The following is a 17,432-nucleotide window of genomic DNA, read 5'->3' on the forward strand; positions in this document are numbered from 1 at the left end:
GCATGTCTTTTCCATGTGTTCTACAATAAATATTGCAGTAAGAAGTTTTTTGGATAGCTTTGAAATGCTTCAACTGTGCAATTTTTACGTAGGATTGTTTTCAACAAACCTGTACGTTAAATGCAAAAATGATCCTTACTAAAACATCTGAAGAGTACCCAGGGATTTTAAAATTATACTATGCTTTCGATGCTTCAAATCAATTTTATACAGTACTCTTTTTAAATAAAGCTTTATCACTAAATACACTCCCAGGCTTGACGAAATTGTTTGTTTCATGTGGTGATCGGACAAAATGTAGGAATTATATTTAATAGGGACTTAATATTTGCCTCAATCACACCGCACACTACACCAACTACCCGCAATTTAATAGAAAAGAAATTGGTCAGCGAATTTTAATTACACACTAAAAAGCTTCCCGCCGCATGCAGAGCATATCACACATGCGGAACCATACGCCACTTGACAAAAACACGGCACAACCGCTAACGAGTTTGGGGGCTTTAATTTGAAACACCATCATCATCACCCCCACCCAGCCCTACTAGCACGGGGCGAAAATGTATTGATAATGTTGCTGGCAAACGGGAAGCTAATCGGTTCGGTCGGGTTTTGTTTGGCATGCGACCAAACGGTTGTTGGCGACCAAAACCTAAAACCGCGCCAGTTCGTGATCGAAAATCGCTCGGCAGTGTTGCGGGCCAAACGGCGGTTAATTTATGGCCATTTGCATCACGTGTCCAAACCCGGTTGCCAACCGAATGCGAACCGAATGACCGAACAGCGCGCACATAAACTTCGCCCACGCGAGAACGCTAGAACGGGACCCGTTGGCCCGGAATGTGCGCTTTAGCAAGAACCCATTACGTCCAACACTTTGCGGAATTAGTTTTACACTTTGAGATGAAGCCGGTCCGTGTGGGATTTGTGCACTCTGTACACCGTGAGTAAATAGCTGCACAGTGCCAACCAGCAACGGGTGAGGTGTGACAGCGTTTCATGCGTCGAAGTGAACCACTGAATTAATGCGAATGGAAATTAAGACAAAATTTACGGTCGTAAGTTTCGCACTCGAAGCGCGACACATGGTGTATAGTATAGGAATTTGCTCTCGTTGCTATACTATTTTCCGCTTTTCCAATAGCGAAAACTCATCTAAAACTGCGAATAAATGAACTGCATTCCAGCATGGAATAGTGCGCAACACTGAATAGTTTGTCAACGACAGTGTTGATGAGTTTACTGATACTAGATGCTAGAACTGCTACGCAACATTAGCATCTGTTTCATCAGATTGCAAACATTTGCTCCAGCTTCCAACCAGTATTAACGAAATACATTAACCATAAATGACATGCTTTTGCTTAATGAACTATTCCTCTGCGGGTAACAACGTACCATTTCCCAATCGGCTAAGCCAGACGGACCGCTTTTTCACATTAGCAAACGCGAACACAACAATTTCCATGTCCCGGTGCTGGAGCAGTCTGCCATCGAAATCGGAACCACAGCATCCAGCATCGTACACGCCGACTGTCCCGGCGCGAATAAGGGTATTTAATTAAGAACAGAGAAACCAGGCTGATGCTGGTAGCACCACATACGCACACACACACACACGCCCGTTGGCACAGTTGGCAGCGCTTGGCAGTCGTTTGGGGAGCATCATTTCAGCCCTTAATGGGTTTGTCGCTTGCACACGGGACAGATCGGGGAGTTGGTTTCATGCTTTTTGCACCCTCCCCGCGATTGCGCGACTGGACAATTACAAAGCCAGGCTTTTTGTGTGAAGGAAATAATTTTTCTAGCCGATAAAGTAATCTGTTGGATTTTGTTTTTTTTGCTCCCCTGCGTGGCAGATTTTCTGTGAGTGAAAATGACCAGATGCTACACAATGGCGAAGGCTACCGTTGTTGGTCATGTTGGTCCAGTGGGAGAATGTATTTTTTACGTACTCGGCAAGGTTTATTCCAATTACGAGAAATACGATTATTTGAACCGAGTGGCTCTCTTGCTTTTGTGTTACGTTGCCATTGACAGGACGTGTAAGCGTACGGATTATGCAGTTTGCTTTTAAGTACTTTGAACTTATTTACACTTTGAAAGAAGCCGGATACCAGGAAGTCGTGCATTGGTTCAGTTATGCCTGTTAAATAAGGCAACGCTTTTATTTACAGAGAAACCAATGAAACGAAACATTGGAAGATTTATAGCAACAATGCTTGATGCTTTCTACAAATTGCATACTATGTGTGTTGCTTGTACATCTCATCCTGAAAGTATGCAACCTGTTCAACATGAGCTTGATGAGGTTGCTTGTTTTGCTTTCGATCGAACAAAAACAAAACCAATCAATTTTCACCACTAAAGCTCCCCCGACCCGAGAAATCAATTTGCAGTGCAAACCTTCGGTTTCTTAATTCGGTCGAAACTCATTTCGTGGAAGTATGTTTTTTTTAAACTCTTCCAACACGCCGCTATTATTAGAGTGATGTGCACTGGTACGATTTGGGATACGATTTCGTTTGAGCGGGTAAAATAAACACCACGCTCCGCCGGTTGAGCAGACGGTGTTGATGGTGGAACACCAATATTTGTATTTCATGTAACCGGCTCCCAGGGCTCCCCTTCCCTTGATTGATCATACACGTGTCTTGTCTTGAGCTTGGTGCTGATAGAAAGCATTTTCAGAAGTTTGCATCCAATGCGGGCAATTGTCTTGCACGAACGACCGTTAATAATGTATGAGCCGGTTCGATTGATTAAATCGTGTGTCGCTTGGGTGCACATGTGTGCTTAGTGGTTGCATTTGGGGATTAATGATACACGTATTTCACGTCCGGGATTTCAATCATGTTTAGTTCGATCCAGGACATGTTCCGCCTGTTGCGTTTAATAATTTACGAGATCTTTGTTGTGATGTCGTAGCGATTTGACAACATCGTTTGAATAGATTTCATCCCGAGCTCCAAGCACAACTGGAGACAGTGATTGTGGGCGTGTACTCGTTATTGATTGAAAGTTTATACGCTTCATTTCGCCGGCTCTGGTCGTTGACATCATCTGGACGGTGCTCATCGCTTCCCGGGTCACGTTTTGCGCCTATTACGTACTACACTAATGGGATAGAAAAGTACGAACAACTTATCGCCCTGTCGGAGATGATGATGCCATGTTGTTGGTAAAACAAGTTACCGACAGCCGGCCGGGTAGATCAGTCTACCCTCGGAGGACCGATGCTCATGTTACAGCTCCAAAAAGTTAGCACTCCGTTAACTCTTTCAAGCAGAACTTTGTAGATTGAGATGTCACGAAATTTAAAAAAAAATGAGACCAGAAAGGAAACCTTTAAAATTGAAGCCTACAGGTTTGTCCCGCGAGCAATACCTACAGCTCGTACGCCAGTTAGCAGCAGCGTTACTAGAACGTACAGCAAAATGGTACGATATCGTAACTAATCTGCTTTGCTTGACACAGCAGAGGGAGAGGATACAAAAAAACACCCATCAGCCGCTATAAAGTACGGCCATGCAATCTCTTCATGTAATAATATGTTTAGACAGCGTCAGAATGGAGGCGCTCGCGAACAGAGATGTGCCCGGTCGGCTTGCAAAATCCCAAGAGAGCGGCTACCATTGCTTCGAAAAGCCAACCCAGGCACTACTGCTTCGCTTTTGAACTCGGCCCGGCCGAAAGGTTTTTTGTCCTTGTTTTCTTACCCTTGCTGCTTATTCAGCTCATGTTCATCTCAGCCCATGTCATCAGCTTTCAACCGCAAGCTATGCTTGGCAGAGAGGTGACTACTAAACGGATCACTAAAAGGATTAGAATGTGCTCTCGCACCGAGAAGACCAGACCAGAAGAAAGCGGCGAAATAAATACGGTACCGGTAAAAGTGGTTGTTCCCTTTCGGTTGTTTCGCCTTTCCCGGCAAACGTGGGTCTGTCGGCATTGGACCGGCGAACGAAAGTGAACTGCTGCTACCATGTCACGTAGAGCTAAAGAGATTTTCCACCACCTTAGGCACAATGCAGCACAAGTGATTTTACAGTGGCCCCCGCCACCGGCAAGTGGTAGTGCAGCTTTTCACCTGTCGCTGACAGCGAGAGGACGAGATAGAGATAGCAGATGGTAAGAAATGGAAACTATTATTTAAAAACCCGAACAACCACTCCAACTCATCCCAGGAGGAGAGTCTTGAGTCAGGTTGTCAAAGAAAGTGCTGTAGCGTCTGAAATTGTGCAATTTTACACGTCGCTCTGGTAGCTGTTTCTTTAGCTTGTACGTCTGCTCTAACAAGATGCTAGTTTTGAGTTACTTCAATGCTCCACTGGTGGTGAGCTAACGTGATTAACTTTTTGTTCTGGTTGGATGTTGACGGTAGCTAGGTTTTTAGTTCATTTGTAATTTAATTATTATATCATATTAGCCAGAGAAGTTTTCCGAATGGAATAAACCGTTTGCATGGATAGTGGGAAAATGAATAGCCGTTCGGAGTAGCCATAAACAATGACTGGTATTATCTTCATGTACGCTTATTAATTTCAAACACGCAAGCACCCTTTACTGTGTACATTTGTGTTTTGTGGAAAACAAGGAAATATTTATGTCGAAATACATTTTTGTTGTTGCTCTTTTAAATAACAATCCCAAACCCAAATGAACAATAGAATTAAATTCGGTAAATGGAAATGGAAGATGCGGAAAAGTGGAGCTCGTTTGCGAACCAAAGCTTTACCTTTGTGTGAAAGTGCATTGTGAAACACAACCAGATAGAAGCGAAAAAAAAGATGAGGAGAAGCATAACCACAGGTTGGCATCGTTAGCATCATATACGACCAAAAATCTCTTCATTCTTCCATACTGTGCCTGTAGCCCCACGTGAAGGGCGAAAATTTCAAACCACACGAAAACTCTGTTTGTATTTCTCTATTTCTTTTTGGTCGCTCTCATCAAGAGCAATTCAACTCGAAAGTTATGCTACATGGCAGTGCCCTATGCCCAAGGCTGCACGAGCCACGTGGGTCGTGGGTTATTTTGTAGGTTCGAAAAAAGAAACCAGCAATGCAAATGTTTTTTTGTTCAAATGATCCTTTGACCTTTCATATTTTTGTTTGCTTGTGGTTACCTTTGTTTAAATGGTGAGGAGTGTGGTTACGTGCAATTCCGTGTTAGAACACTCTCGGTTCTACCATCCTTTGGGTGGTGAGCAGACAGATGAGGCATGGGAAAGGATGCCGGCCCACTCACGGACACTTCATTAAAGTCATTGCTGGGCACGACTTGGGGTGTGGTTTTATTAAACATTTGCCCAGGTTTGCTCTCCACTCGTGCCATACGCCTCTTTCAGTGTTTGCACAAAGCCTGTTGATTAAACACAGCCACCAGGCCGCATTTAAAGGTTCTTTTCTTCGTTCTTAAACCGCACAAAGCAAAGCACAAAGATGAAAGAAGTAAGCTTCCTTGTCAGCGGTGGCACATCGATCCAACAGTGTGTGTGTGTGTGTATGTGGTTTTGGGGTGGTACGTTTCTGTGAATAAAGCTCGGATGTTTATTAGAATTTTCGTCGGCTTACAAGAATTACGCCAATGAGTTCGCTGCTGGAAGAGCACATACACTCACTCGTGCTAGAGATTGCCAAGCCATTTCCCAGCAGACGGCCGATTATGATTGTCTAAGACAAACATGAAAGCCATGCATAAAAAGCGCAGCAAAAAATGAGCAACCAAAAACAAAAAGAAACACCCTAAAATGGCCCGCGGCGCTAATTTCTTTTCATTTCATGCCTCGAGTCTTAACGCGCCAAAAACTCACAGCGCAATGCTCCGAGGCCCTGGCTGGAATGGGTGGAAAAATCGAGCCTGGCGAGCGAATCTGGCTGAAGCTTAGCTTGTCATTTTAATTGCGAAATGTACTCGAAAAGGATTCCGGCCGGAGGCGTAAAATCTAGCTAATGCATTGCAACGCGCTCAAGCACCGAAATCGTTGGCACGGCAGGCAGAAGTGGCAACAATGGAGGAAACTGTTTTTTTGTTTTCTGACCGCAGTTGATGATGGTTTTTTTTTCTCTTCTTCTCCTGAGAACTTTTCCCATTTTTATTTGGGCCGATGAAAGAATTTAATATTAATGCGACTTTTAATTGGAGTGAAAGGGGCCGAGAAACTTCAATTTGTAAAAACTGGCTTGCCGAACAATAGAAAATGGCTTCATTAGCATGCAAGTTGCGACGTGAGTCGGATGAGGGCAAAATGAGCAATTTACCAAAAATAAAGAAGAGTAATAAAACAGGTTTTTTTAGTAGTAGCTAAAGGATGTTGCTTCTGTAATGTTCTGGGTAGCATCTGCGTGCCTAACCGAAGGTGAATATTTCTACTTAGCAGAACATTCTATACATTTTTTTAAATTTATTATACACATTAGTTACATTTCCAACCAATGTTTTGTTCTTCCTGCTTTTCCAAAGCATCATGGGTAGCTTTTCCCGCCAGGTTCAGCACGTTTGCCACCTTTCATAACAATTCACTGTCAGCACCAAATAGAGCAGCTGATGCTGAGAACGCAAGTCTGAGTAGAACGGGCGGAAACCCTCTTAAAAATAAATTATCCTCTAATGGAGGTGTAAATTAATTCTATTAATCGCCCTAACCTTTGCCATCACGCTCTTTAAATCCACTCGACGGTCGGGCACGTTCTCGAGGCTGCAGAACAAGTTGACCGTAAAAAACAGTGTAGCATCGTGCGTTAAACGCCGTGCCGTGTTGCACAGTGCCGCTGCTCTCCTCTAGGTTGCCATAAAAATTAAACGTGCTTTCGAATGGTGGCGCGGCTCTTGAGCAGATTTATTCCGTACCGATAAGGAGGATCGGTATTATCAAACACATTTGGCTTCGTTCTTACGGCAGCCGCCGCCGGCAACGAGGTTTGCTTACATCAGCATAAAGCTGAAACCGCAAAAGAACGTGAGGATCATCGGAGTGATAGACGAAAGCTTGCGTCCGTGTGTGTGTGTGTGTGTGTGTGTGTGTGTGTGTGTGTGTGTGTGTGTGTGTGTGTGTGTGTGTGTGTGTGTGTGTGTGTGTGTGTGTGTGTGTGTGTGTGTGTGTGGTAATATAAATAAGCTAAAAATAACACAAGCACACACACTCCTGGCTGTTGACATTCATTTCGAACCAGGCAGATGGGTTATTGATATGTGTTAAGGGGTGGCGCACTGTCTGCCGACCGGTCCTGACAGCTCGATGTATCCCTTTTAGATCCCATAAAAAAAGGTTTCATTACATCCTGTGTAAACTTTCTGCGCGAACCTCGAACGAGAAGGAGGGTGATGGTGGGGCGGCAAATAAAGGAAAAAAACACGATCCAAATAAACGCTCCACCTGCAAAAGCAAGCACCTACGTGTAGCAACCTCCCTCTAGGATGGGGTTGTATCATGTACGATGAGAACATGATCGTGCCTACCTTACCGTTCCGTGCACTAACTTTATCTTTCCCCAGTGGTATGTGTGTGTGTGTGTGTGTGTGTGTGTGTGTGTGTGTGTGTGTGTGTGTGTGTGTGTGTGTGTTTGCCTTCTAGAAAGGGCTGTGTGTTGTGGTTGCGAGCCTGTAATACTACATGATAAATGCACCCAACGCATGTGTGGCAAGGACCGTGTGGGAAATGGGCCGACCATAAGTCTTCATCGAACGTTAGTCGGTAGCGTAGAGTCCGTGGCTGCTCTTCCGAATCAGCCTTAGCTCGGCTACATGCTTCTTGTACACGCAGGCCCAATGTACCTGCATCAAACACGGACCTTCACGTCGAAAAGGGTTGAGGTAGAATAGCATTCGTAGATGGTGTTTGTTTGTTTTTTCCTATACTTTCTCAGACCAGCTGAGCTATAACATATTTTATAGCACACCGTTTGACAGCCAGTATGCGACCCGTGGGAGTCCGGGACCGATCGCAGCAACTCAAATAACGCTGGCCACCGCTCTTTTACTTCCCATGGCCGGGCGATAAGTATCATCTAATACCGATTGATGGTGCACTTTATGGCACAATCTTGAGACAGACCGGATTGGCCCTATCGGCATGAACACTCCCAGGGGGCGTGAGGAGATGGTACGTGTTTCATTCGCTGCGCTGTGTCTGGCCTCTGTGGCAAGGCTGGGTGGGTGTAAACGAGCCCACAGTATATTTCTTATTAATTTCAGGGCCCTTTTTTTCGTTTGATCCCTGATGGTAAATAAAAATGCCGTCATGATTTATGACTGGCGTGGTTTTAATAACCTTCCGCCTTGCGGGCCTCGCGAGCTGTAAGGTTCTACTCATTGTGCATTGTTGGGAGAGGGATGTAGCATGCAACAGTCATTCTTGATTGCTTTTTTTGATGAATTTCGTCGCAAACAATTGCATTTTTTTGGCGTCCGAAAGGGTCGAGAAATGGCAAAGAGTTACGGACGTATCCGTTACCGTCCAAATAGACTTACAGCGACAACGTCGCGCGCGACGACGTCGCGCGCGACGACGTCGCGCGAGACAAAAAGTAGCTCAATTTTGCAAACAGAGCTACTCGTCTCGTCGTCGTTGCTTCATCCGAAATAATCGAATTATCTACTTTGTTTACAAGCCAGATTAATGCCAAACGCAAAAATATAGATTTGAACACATTTTAACCTATTTTTGTGTGTTTTCAAATAAAAATAAGTTGGTTGACTGAGTCAAATGAGCTACTTTGATCTACACCGAGTGAAATTTCGAGCTATTTTTCGTCGCGCGCGACGTTGTAGCTCTATGTCTATTTGGACGGTTACGCGCAAAATGGTCAATTGAAGGTAAAGTTTAATAAGTATTTGAACACGAATTGTATTTCTTGGAAGCTAAAACATCTCACATGCAACCGTGTTACATCCGCTTCACGTCAGAAGAAAACATAAAAGGAAATGAAATGTTTGTGTACTGTGTTATTAACCGAAAATGAAACGAAACTTAAATAATAGATGATTGCTATTTAATTGTGATTGAATTTTCCACGAACTCCGGATGCTCTTGACATCCGGAATTTGTAAGCAAATTCGGAGTACAATTTCGTGGCCTAGAATGGAGGTGGTGAGATACTACGAAATGCTGAGGGGCGTAATTGAGATTCTCGCTATCGTGCACCCGCCACACCGCATCGATTTCCTATAAATCGAAGCCATACTGCTGGTCTGGTGTGGTGTACATCCTATGATAGGATGCTTCGGTGTTGACGTAAACGATTTTCTTATCCTGCACAGTGATCAGAGCATTCCCAACTACCCCCGTATGCTGTCATGTGTTTGATTGAACGTGCCACCCACAAGGTTGTTGTTCGCACGGCGAGATAAGGAACGCAAGCAATCCAATCGCGGTAAGATCGAAACTACCCATTAAAGCGAAAGCCTCTTGGAAAGTGGGTTTCTCCCGCAGCCTTGAACAGCTTCCGTCTGTTACATCCGCTTGCCAGGTTTTGATAGGAAGCGAGCGATGAGATTTCGATTTGAAGAGAACCGTTACGACAAGCAATTTTCCTATTGAGTCCGGAACCGTTACGGCGGCTTCAGGGACAGTTTTCCGCTGGTGATGTTTTCCCGAATGAATTTCAGCCCCAGAAGGGGAAAGGGTTCAAATGCGATTAAATGTTATCACCAGCTCCCCAGCAGGCACAACCAGTGTTGGATGGTAAAACGGAAAGCCACAGCCGTTAGGACTGGTTGGCTAGTTGTGTCAAACAGATTGCATAGCTGCGGGCGTTTTCTCTTGCTGACTTTGTGCGGGTAGTACGTCGATTGAACGCCTAAAATCACACAGCATTGTCTCATAATTAGGCAGTTAACGCTTGTTAACCCATAGTATCACAGACGGAGCTACTAAGGTCAATCCTAATTGATACGATTACAATTGAAATTTCAGCCCAGCCATGCCATGAACCCTTTTCCGTGCAAACACCGCGAGCAATATGCTGTGCTTTACATTTTAACGAGCTTCGATTCACTTTGTCTACTGGGTATTTAAGCGGAACAATATTCACACCACACAATCAATGCTGCAATGGGTGATTAAGCATATTGGCTAGATAGAACGGTAACTATGCGTCAACTGATGGCACACCAACTACCTATTCAAATTCGAAATCTCACGCCACACCATTTACGCGGAACTCAACAAAACTCGGGGCTTGGAGGTAAATATTTAAGAGCGTAACTAGGGAATGTTTGGCCCTATCATTCAAACCGATAAGCGGGTGATTTGCACCCACGAGTTTTCCACATATTTTCAACGCAACTAATTAGTGTGGGCGTGTAATTGAAATTCCTGTTGCGCTATGTACGGGTGGTATTGTGGGAATTGTGAGTTGAAAATCAATTACTTATTCCAGCTGATTGGCATTATCAGCTATTCTATAATTAATACTGTTGCAATTGTAATTGACTAAACAACTTCATTACAATTCCACCTTTTTCATAATGAAAATTGGATGGACTAAATTCCAAATCATCTGGGAAAACACTGTGAAAACTGTTTGTTGCACATCCATTAGTTCAATTGTGTTCCAGCAGCAGGAACGATTCAAAACCTACCCAATCTCACTTTGAACTTTGCCGACTTTGGTGCCGACTCGGTCCGCCGTTTCACCTTTGCCGAGAAAAGTTTGTCCCCGCTAGTTGTTAAGCGAACTAATTTGTAACCATTGCACGGAACTTATTGTTATTGCTCCACACCGAGCTCATAAACCTCTTGACGGAATTGTGTGGTGCGCTAACCCTTACCGCCGCGAGCACCGAACGGGTTGGATCAGGACGGGAAGGAAGGTCGTATAATTTATGCCCTAAAATAAACTACAATGTGTACGAACAATCGGCTCCGGACACGATCGCAGCAGTTAGTGGCGACCTTTTAAACGCCCGTAAAGATTCGTAAACTTGTAGTAGGACATTTCCAAGATAAGACCTTCCACTATGCCTTGTTTCCCCCTTTGTGCTGGACTGCTGCACTGGCAAAACGCACGACTGCGGATAGAGCGTTTTATGGTTTCCTGCAGTACGGACTCCACTCCTATCCCATATCCGTGCCGATCCGTTCCATCAGCCATCGTGAGTGAAATGTTACATGCTTGGCATCAATAATTTGCAGACTGACTCGCAAACCCGCGTCACCATGCTGTCATACCGCTATGCCCCTCGTTACCTGGCGCTGTGATGGTGACTTCGGTGCCATTCTTGTCCAGCCCGCCGAGCAGTCCGGTACCGTTCGGTGCGAGCCCCCCGAACCCGCCCAGCCCGTACGGGTTGGCGCCGGAAAAGTTGGCCATCGCGGCCGCACTTTGAAGATACTCCTGCAGATATTCATGCTGGAGGGAGATATCCATGATGTTGAGTAATCCGGCTGCCAGGTACATCCAGACTGGTTGGCTGCCTCCGTGCGGGCAGCGAGTTCAGCAGCGAGCGCACAAATTCATACACACCGCGATGGGGAGAGAAGCTTCCACACCAAGGGGGCGGTTGTGGTGTTAATTTTCACTTGGTTTAGTGTAAATTGCTCACTTGCAACACCGGGATGAGGAGGCCATTCCACACTTTGCAAGATGGCCGGTGGGGAATTCTTTGGCAAGAGCACAAGCGACACGCACGGTCGCTGTTAGGCATCCGGCATTCATGCCACCATCGAAAGGGATGTTAGACACTTTATGAAACACTCTCGCACACAAACACACTTACACACAAACACCGTCACCACACAGCACTGAAATTGCGGTGGCACCGATGCCACACAGCCTACTCTGTTTTGATACCATCAATCGACCGAACGATAATCACTTTTCTCCCGCAATTGCGATGCGATTGAATCGATCCGTTTGCCCTATGTCGAACGTAATCCTACTTCACTCACTGCACCGAGTGGGCACCTCGATCGGAGGTCGATGATATGCCGCAGCATATCATGCTGCATCTGCAATCGAAACCACACAACAACACTGCACACTTCAGATACACTGGCAATGGCATCGTACTGCAGCGCTTCCGTTAACTTCCGGGAGGTTTGAATTCACGCGGGAAAGCAACGAACTAATCCGCTCGGATTGCATTTGAACGGTTGAGGCTCCTTCAATTTAATCTTTCTTCCACACACGACACGACGAGCTGTTTCGGCCACGGTCGAGACGGTGACTGAGCTGGCCATTGAAAGGTGTCGCAAGGATGAGCACCGACTGCGGGCTGGATGCTGGATTGGCTCCAGCCTCGGAAAGCCTTACCCGGCTGGGGAAATGGTACTCACCGGCAGCCACCGTTGGCGGTACATCCTGCGGAAGTGATTCCCCTGTTTTGCTGGCGCATGCGAAATAACCATTTTAGCCCGAACAAGGAGGCAGCGAGGGGAGGGAATGGCACGAGTTGCCCACGAGGGGAAAGCTAGATTTATGTTCTAGCGTTACAGAAAATATGGGCCGCTTTATACTTTCCGGTCGGCCGTTTCCATTGCTGGCACAGACAGGCAACTGTTGCTCCGTTTTACAGCTTACTTCCCCTGGCCATCCTTCCCACTCCACCAGGCATTCAGCTTCATTATTGGCCTATTGTGCAGGGTGAACGATTGTAGGCGAACGGTCCTCAAGTTTGATCGAAAACATCGTTTAAGCCTCGTTCACACACAGACACACATACACACATACACCCTGTGGCACAGATTGATTGATGTTGACAGTGGAGTATAATCTCCGCTTCCGGGTGTATTTAGCCGCGTCACAGCAGGAATCAAAAGAAGGTTTGCTCCTCGGCACACTCGGAACGGGCAACGATAAGCCGGCTGTCGCTGTATTTCCTTTCCAGGAAACGCAAACGCAACACACAGCCCATGGTACGCAGTTTTCTAGTCTGGTTTTTCTTTATTGCCCCGAAGGAAATAAACCCCACTCGCCTCCCCCCCTGGGAAGCATGGACAATGCTTGCTGCGAAGTACCACCGGCAAGCGGCTTGTGCGTTTCCTTCCGTTGCTTTCAAACTCACTTGACAATGGTTGGCAGCTTTTATTGTTTGCCATTTGAAACGAGCAGTTTGCAGCGGTTTGTTCCAATTGGTTCACCCATTCGGCCGTTGCCACTGCGAAGGATTTACCGCTTATCGATACCGAACACCATACACGCACGGTCGAGTCAGTCGGCATCGAATGACCTAATAAAGTGTGCCTGTGTAAAATCTCGATCTGGATAGCGGGAAAAATCAAAACCATTGGGCAGGGTCGTCGGTCACCCGTCGAGTCGAGTCGAGTATCGGAATTCGAGATGCGGTTGCCGTAAGGCAGTTAGCTTTTACGTGATTGCCTCGTTACGTTCCGATTTGTTGGTGCAGGATCTTGGGAGGAAGCCGTCGCAAGCTAATCGAATGATATTCGTACGATGTGGTGTGTGTGTTTCTGTGTGCGTATGATTCGAATCCGAAGAGCCATAGCGGTTGGTATAACGTTTGATGGCGCCAAAATTTATGCAATGTCATTCGCGTGGCATTACAGCACCAAGCTTAACGGAAGCCCATCAATCTTTATTAGCGAAAACGGTTATAGTACTGATTTGTGACTGTTTGTGTCTGTGCTGTGGATGAGTGGAATACAAGGAAAGGGAATATAGATGCTGAGCGGTGTCAAAACGTACTTCATCTTATAGCAAAATAGAGCAAAACGCTATCAAAAAAGGAAGGTTTTTACGAAGGCAAAGCTGTGGCCACATAACGGTTGAATTTCAATCGAAATGGATGCAGTCACGAAGCATACATAAACAAATCAGAGAGTAAAAATATAGCATTACCACAAACACGTGTGAATACTGTCAATGAACCCAATTACCATCGTACGCCGTACGCGGAAGCCACAGCACGGCTCGTATGGATGAATGCAATTCGAATGGTACGTTTAAAATCTTCTATAGATTGCGTATTTGAATTGGATTCTTTTTTATCGTCTCTAGTGTTGTTTACCGCTTATCACACGGTACGAAGCATGGTCTAGCATGATTCACTCTGGTATAGCATTTTGTGTAAGCGTTGAAAAACAAAATTAATTCAACGCCATGAACATCACGCAGCTTGCGGTTGGTACCGTTTTTGCTATTGGATTCTGTTCGTTTTTGACGTCATTTCGTCATGACGTCATTACCCAATCACTTTCGGCTAGGAGGTTTTTGGGCTTGGCAAATTGAAAAATTGTTCGATATTCAATAATCACTTTACAATTCCATCAGTGTCAAAAATCGTTTAAAGCATGTACTAATTGCATACCTCTAGGCGTTTTGTAGTGTGGATTGCCTACATGCTTGACAGTTCGGAAAGCAGATAACAACCGCTCTTATCGTTTGCTTACAGACAAGCAATGCAAAATTTACCTAGATTATTGTTGTTGAGTTTCGCAACAGCTTCCATTCCATGAAAAGGATTTAACAAAATTCCCGAAACAAATGCTCGGAACCAAATACCACTCGCACATATTTGGCGGTAGCATCTCGGATTGAATTACCTCGGAATCCTCATTTGAAGTTGTTAGAAATAGCGAACAATTGTTTCTTAGTAGCCACCATACCCGATGCAATGATATTATTGCAATGATAACAAGCTGGCGCATAAATTGGTGCATATGGAGAATTATTGCACAAGCTTCGCAACATTGATGTCACCATCGATGGCACAGTTCTCGCAAATGGTTGCACCGATAGCAGCAAATTCAATAAGCTGCTGATATAGACATTAGCAGCTAGTGAACACACCAACTGGACACTAATTAATGAAAACTAATGATGTACCGCTGACACATTCGCTGAACACGCTGACACTCTAGTCTACTGTCAACTGCCCAAAACTATTCCACGAACAGCAGAGTTTCGTTGGTAATTGATTGTTCATCCAAATTGAAAGTCTGAATCCTGTAAAACGCTTAAAATGTCGTAAGCTCAAACACAAATACTCATACTAACACAGCTAGATTCGTCTTCGGCATGGAGTGGGTGTAGAACAATGGACGGCTAAGTTCACTGAACCTGCCATCTGTCCATCTTGCTGTCGAGATTGTTTCACCCATTTGCGTATGAAAACCTTGCTAACTTGTTGCTATGCTGTCTTCGGCAACCGGGGTTTGCTTTTGAACTCTTCGTTTTTTTGTCGATGCGTAGTGATCTGAAAACGTCTACATCTGATGTGTTTGAAGCAAGCTCTATGGCGAAAGTTCAATCATCAATAACATTGCCATGCGCCGAGGCGTAAGGATGTAAAGGGTACATATGAAAAGGTCAACATTAAGGCACTAGCCAATGTAAAGCAACACGAACGCAAAGCAAACACTGTAAGAACTGTAAGGGTGTTGTTTAAAATGACTATATTGTTCTCACGACAAACGATTGCATACTTTCAGGCTCTTTTCTTGATTAAAAACGCCCCAACTCATGCAATCTTCGAGTTCTGGTGAGTTATTTCCTTTATTGTAGGTATGACAGCATATAGTTTAAAGCATTACAATGGTCGTTTGAATTGCATTACATTGAATAGCACACTATAGAGCGACGGCTCGAGTTCAATCAAAAAACATCTTCCCACGATACTGTAACTCATAATTTCACGCTAATGATGAATTTCCAACAAAAGTCATCGTTGCTTTCATTGAACACCTCCACATTCCATTTGGCGTTGCGACTAATGCTGCAACAAAGCAAGGTTCTGCCGAACACAACCCATTCAAGCATAGAACGTTGTTGGCAACGTGCTGGCGTTCGATTGTTACGAAGTGCTTCAAAGCTGCCCGCTTCGCAGGAAATGAAAGAGTAATGAACTATGCGGGGGGTTCTTTAAAAAAAAAAATGTTCAAGCCTGTGCAATAACAGGTTTAAAAGAAGGTAAAGGTGAGTTACAATTCCAAACATTCGCCGAACTGTTACCGCACGTTTGTATGTAATGTGAATAGCCGAAAATGTGAAGGAAAATTTAACAATACAAACAATTCCTGGAATACGTTTTCCAATACGTATGTATGCTTAACATTTCATAATCATTGATAACCTTACACAATTGTGCATGCTGTGTTGGCTGCATTCCACTGCGCTTCGATGAAACACGGAGCAGCCATATGGTACAAGACAAAAGTTATAAAATTTGATGGAAAATTCCTCCCGCTCCGCATGTTGCGTGAACGAATAGAACGAAACTGATCGCCTCAAAGTCTGCAATCGTTACATCAAAACGCTCGCGAATAGGACCAGTTTGCAACAATGCTTATAACATTGGAAATCTCGTTGCTATTCTCACCAACTTGAAAATTGTATAGGAGCATTTCCTAGAGCTTGTTTAATAATGGAAACGTCTGAAGCAAATTCGTCAAAATTTAAGGCTTAACCGAACAGAACTGTGCCTAGAAAGAGAAGCACAATGCCGACACAGCACAGGCAGTTCCAGAAACTCACGCTTCAACAAGTTGCATTACTCACTATTTCGATAGGGAAATTGAAGAGGCGTATCGGATTGGAACAATAACTCCCAGTATGATCACACTATGCGCCGGAGGTGTTTGGTACAATGGTTTATAATTTCATGCAGAGCATATTTCATTAACAAAGACATTGTGACCACGTTTCCCCCACAAACTGCAGACTATTTTCCAGGTAGTGACATGCATCCGATAGATTTAGTTAAACGGAGCTACACAAATCGCTACACAAAGCTTCATGTGATGTTGTGTACGTTGCCCGGGAAGGATGAATAGGATATGCACCAACAAACCGCAGCGCCTAAATGCTTCAATTTGATGTGTACATTGTTGCACACTGCCGCACACAGTAGCTAGAGAAATTCAATTAATTTCTCAAATTAAATTAACTAGCTTTCGGCAATGTTTTAAATCAATAGTTGATACGCGCTATGGGGATTGGTTTTCAGCACAACATTCTAGCACGTTTCAGGAGCTCCCATTCAAAATTGGTAATTTTTTCCGGTAACCAAGCGTGAACAGACGCTAACAAATCGCTCGTAGGAGAGTTGGCCTTATCGGTAGTGATCGTACTGCATCGTAGGTCAACCGTCCCATGGACGGTGTTGTAGCGTAGGAAGTAGCGATATTCCCGAGTCCGGCCGGATATTGGGTAGCTTTATTCAGTCAGTCTATCTGTTGCGACCCACATCAAATTAGCCGATGCTTGTTCCATTTCCTTCTTGAATGTGCCCTCGAGCTGGATGGGTGGCGCCTTAACATTCGATTGGCAGTGGACTTCATTCGTATATTTTGTATATATTTTTATCCAGCAGACCAGCAATCGTTCAAGTTCAAGAGCATAACGGTGCAGCGCTTCGTGTTTTGGAATGACTTCGTCAAGGGTCCTCCAACGGCTGTTTGTTCCGGGAAAGCACCGACCAGCTTTTCATCGTAACATGGCTACCAAACACCAAACGCCTACCATCCG

General features: G+C 44.7%; 1 protein-coding gene across 2 annotated transcripts in view; it reads right to left on the reverse strand.

The window, feature by feature from the left end:
• The window catches only part of LOC1281645 (adipokinetic hormone/corazonin-related peptide receptor variant I), a 28,500-nt gene extending 16,285 nt beyond the window's left edge, over positions 1 to 12,215 (reverse strand). Inside the window, exon 1 of one of the 2 annotated variants that reach the window (XM_061646728.1) lies at positions 11,195 to 12,215. In XM_061646728.1, the coding sequence (XP_061502712.1) occupies positions 11,195 to 11,405 (211 nt within the window). In that variant the 5' untranslated portion in view covers positions 11,406 to 12,215. The remainder of the gene's footprint in view (positions 1 to 11,194) is intronic. The other variant, XM_061646727.1, reaches the window with a different exon arrangement.
• Between the last annotated feature and the right edge of the window lie 5,217 nt (positions 12,216 to 17,432).

Source organism: Anopheles gambiae, chromosome 2, assembly GCF_943734735.2.
Source record: "Anopheles gambiae chromosome 2, idAnoGambNW_F1_1, whole genome shotgun sequence".
NCBI lineage: Eukaryota > Metazoa > Arthropoda > Insecta > Diptera > Culicidae > Anopheles > Anopheles gambiae.